This window comes from Triticum urartu, chromosome 7 (assembly GCF_003073215.2).
Source record: "Triticum urartu cultivar G1812 chromosome 7, Tu2.1, whole genome shotgun sequence".
In the NCBI taxonomy this organism is placed as follows: domain Eukaryota; kingdom Viridiplantae; phylum Streptophyta; class Magnoliopsida; order Poales; family Poaceae; genus Triticum; species Triticum urartu.
Window position 1 is genome coordinate 135,204,986 of NC_053028.1, and position 3,924 is coordinate 135,208,909.

Here is a 3,924-nt window from a genome sequence, read left to right on the forward strand (position 1 = left end):
GAAATCTCTAGAAAGATAAATATTTAGAAACGTAGGGACTATTATTTTTTATCCACATGGTTACCCAATATAGATACGTGTGTGGTCGTTACTTTAGCGTGTGGATGCTCAGGAGTTCTTTTCTTCTAGACTCTGGATGCAACTATTTGGGGACTGTCACACGGGTTTTATTCGACCGATTTGAATGATAGCATAGAATAGGATTAGTAACGCACCAGAGATTTACGTAAATCTCTATAACTTGTTCGTGTGGCCATGTTTATTTTTTAATTCACATTAAAACTTTTCAATGAAAAGGTTGTGTACATCAATCGAGATAGAATCCGAGGGTACAACCTTCTTTCTGAAAAAAATGTGCCATTGACAATTATCAAATGAAATTGACATGAAAAATAAAACACAACTTGGAACAGACTCGGAGTTGACCTCACAAGCGCACGCACACATGCATCAAATTAAACCGACACGCTGACACCACGACGAACTTTGCTGAGAACTGGTCAATTAGCCGCTGCCGCCGAGCACGGACTTGAGCTTCTTCACCTGCGCGTCGTCCAAGAAGGTGACCTTCTCAACGACGGCGGACGGCAGGTTGTTGGCGAAGAGCGCGTAGTCAGTGATCTGCAGGCCGGGGTTGGGGCCGCTGAACGCAACGAGCGCCACCGCTGCCGAGCCGCCGCCGTTGTACTGGTAGTGGAGCAGGCCCTGGGGGAACACCATGATGTCGCCCTTGTAGAGCGTCTTGGTGTACACGGTGTTGGAGGAGGAGCTGATGAAGCCCGCCAAGATGGTGCCCTCGGTGACGAAGAGGAGCTCAGAGGCGGCCGGGTGGGTGTGCAGCGGCACGACGCCGCCCACGGCGATGTCGAGCCTCGCCGCGGAGATGCCGAGCCCGTTCACGCCGGGGAACTGGCCGACGAAGGCCGGGGTCACGGCCGCCTTGATGAGGTTGCTGGTGTTGCCCGCGGCGGCGAGGCCGTGGTAGTAGAAGTCCCCCGCGCCGACGCCGGTCTTGCACGGGTACCCGGCCGGCGTGTCGCTGCAGGACAGGTCGGCGACGCAGAAGTCCTGGGTCAGGGCCAGGGCGGAGAAGGGCAGGACGAGGAAGGAGATGAGCACGGGGAGCAGCATTGCGTTGGCCATGGCTTGCTACTGCGCTGGTGCTTCGAGTATGCTACTGTGCGTGCCCTTGTGGTGTTATATAGGAGAGGAGGAGGCGGTGCAGCTGGTACGTACGAGCAGAGCAATGTAACGTGAGTGATATTCTTTGGCGATCGAGCTAGGGTTCACATGCGTGGCACTGTCCGGATCTTTTGGGATAAGTACGTGGCGGAGCCAGTGGACAAGCGTTTGGCTCATTAGCTGTGCATGGTCCATGAAATAGGGAAAGCTCTGGAAATGCTGCATTATTATGGAAGCACAGGACAATATAGGGCATGATGAGCTGTTTTTACGATGAGATGGATACGTGACCTACCCATTGTCTCATGCAGGCGCTAGATCTTTACAACGGTAGCATGTTATGGTGGCTAGTGCGAGCCGGTCGAATGCAGGCAAAGCTTGTTGCATGCATCCGTGAAGCCAACACTTGGTATTTTGCTGTGACCGACATGTCCTCGGGAAGTTTGTGGAGGCAAAAACTGCACCGGTCTTCGTTGCTTTGCAAAACGAGATATCGGGTTCGGGTGCGTGGCCATGCATGTGAAATTTTAACGCCGGTCCAAGATCTTCGAGATTTTGTGGTTCATGCTCAGCATATTCCGAGAGTGATATGTGTGATGCCTGGACCAACGGGCAAGTGCAACTCGTGAGCTTATTTTTGTTTCTTGCTTGGATGGGACCTGTCTGGATGCAACGGGTATATGTGTATAATGCCGTTATCGGGAGGTAATGCCACCCGTCCACTCTTTGGTTGTATGAAAATATCTTGCACGCGTAACAAGCGTCTCTAGACCCTGTGTAAAACAAAAGCGTCTCTAGACTACCGAAAAAGTTTCTAAATGTAAAATAGAGTGGGCCTTTATAATATATTAATATGTTGGGCATTTCTGGGCTCTTATTAGTTTTTCTCTTTCATCACAATATAAACAGGACGCTTATATATACTAGTCAATGTGTACGTGCAATGCACGTTAATTTGGAAATATATTAAGTGCATGCGAATATTAAGTAGGATATTATCTGTGTGTTATTATGTGATTAGCACTATATTTGAGATGAAATTAACTGCATGCCAAACATGTTGAGCGCTCGACATTGGAACAGTCTAGATCGTTGGATTGACATGATTTGATGGTCGAGATTAATTGGATCTGCCTCTTTGGGTCTTTCTATATTGGTAGATATAGATGCACATACACCCATCCCTATGAATGCAAGCACACACATGCCCTACATCTATGAGCACCTCCGAGAGACTGAGCCGACACATCATCTTGAGATTGACGAAGTCGCCACATACGCATTTGTAGTCGACGGGAACGTCACCTCCCACTGAACACACATCTCTGGAAGGACTGAAATAAATCCAGGGAAATGCGAACACCAGTGTCAAGTTTAGAACTTGAACCCTGATGGGCTGGTGATACCACTGTTCTTCTAACCATCCAACTATAGGTTGGATCATTGGGCTCTTACTTACTAGGAGTACCTCCATTCTATAATTTCAAAGAATTCTAGAATTGCTAGCCTTTGACAAATTCTTTCTAATGAACACTGTGGAGTCACCCAGGCTCCAATTTTATATAATGAAACCATAATGTCTTACAAGACCAAAATTTTAAAGGGTTTAAAACCAACACTATAACTAACAAAGCAACCTAAACGGTTAACAGAAGAAACATAAGAAATAATTCCAATGATAGAATAAATTAGAATCATTCACTCGAGCCAGAAGGTTCTCGGCTACTTACCGTAGACTTTAGTTTGATTCTCGGTGCGGATGAAAAATATAATTGCAACATTAAACATCGTAAAATTGGGAAATTTCATGAACTCGCTTTCTAGATTTCTGGTAATACACCCTTGTTCTTGGATACCGGGGATGTAACAAAATCTGATCCAATTTTTAGATTTGAAAATTCTTGGTTTATGAGAGAGGGGATCCAAAAAATTATTTGTGATACCTGGATGGATACTAGGGTTCATGGGTCAAATTTAGATAAATGGCAAGATAAACCGAGAAGGCTTGGAGCTAATTGAAAGGTTGGAATAGAAATATGAATGCATGGTACAGAGATTTGAAGAAAGATATTCTGATTAAACTTGATGATATTCATAAGCCTTGCGAGCTATATGGTTTGACAGCTGATAAGAGACAAGAGTAGAAAGACCCTAGAGCTCAGTTAGAGAGGCTGGTGAAATAGGAGGAATTTAAACAGAAGTAGAGGGCAAATTAAATAAATCCTTGAAGGGGATTCTAATACTAAATATGCATGCTAAAACAAATGGTAGATGCAGGAAAAATGTGGGAACTTCTCTGGACCGAGTTGAAAGGCTAATTGAAGGAGATAAAGATCTAATAATCTATATTAATAATTTTTATAAGAACCTTTTTGGTCTCCCTGAGGTTTCTACTATATCTCTTCATATAGAGAATCCTTAAAAATTCCCTATAGGAGCTGCAGATAAGCTAACTGCAGAATTCTTTTTAGAAGAAATTAAAAGGTGGTTTATGATATGGCTCATAATAAATCATGTGGGCCTGATAGTTTCATTGCCGAATTCTATCAACATTTTTTGGAGTTGGTAAAATTTGATTTGAAAAACTTGTTTGATAATTTTCGTAGGTACCTAAAACTAATGATGTCAATAAAATCCAAAAGTTTAGACCAATTTATCTACTTAATGTTAGTTTTAAGATTTTTACTAAGGTTTCTGTGAATAGATTGAACTAAAAGATACCCGAGGTGTTGCTACAGGAAT

General features: G+C 44.0%; 1 protein-coding gene across 1 annotated transcript; it reads right to left on the minus strand.

Moving 5' to 3' along the window:
* Positions 1–317: 317 nt before the first annotated feature.
* Positions 318–1,182, minus strand: LOC125523932 (germin-like protein 8-14). Its single transcript, XM_048689003.1, has one exon. The coding sequence runs from the start codon at positions 1,141–1,143 to the stop codon at positions 505–507; it is 639 nt and encodes a 212-aa protein (XP_048544960.1). The 5' UTR covers positions 1,144–1,182; the 3' UTR covers positions 318–504.
* Between the last annotated feature and the right edge of the window lie 2,742 nt (positions 1,183–3,924).

Excerpts from the sequence above, each read along its gene's own strand:
- LOC125523932 (XM_048689003.1), bottom strand. The coding sequence starts at position 1,143 with ATGGCCAACGCAATGCTGCTCCCCGTGCTCATCTCCTTCCTCGTCCTG.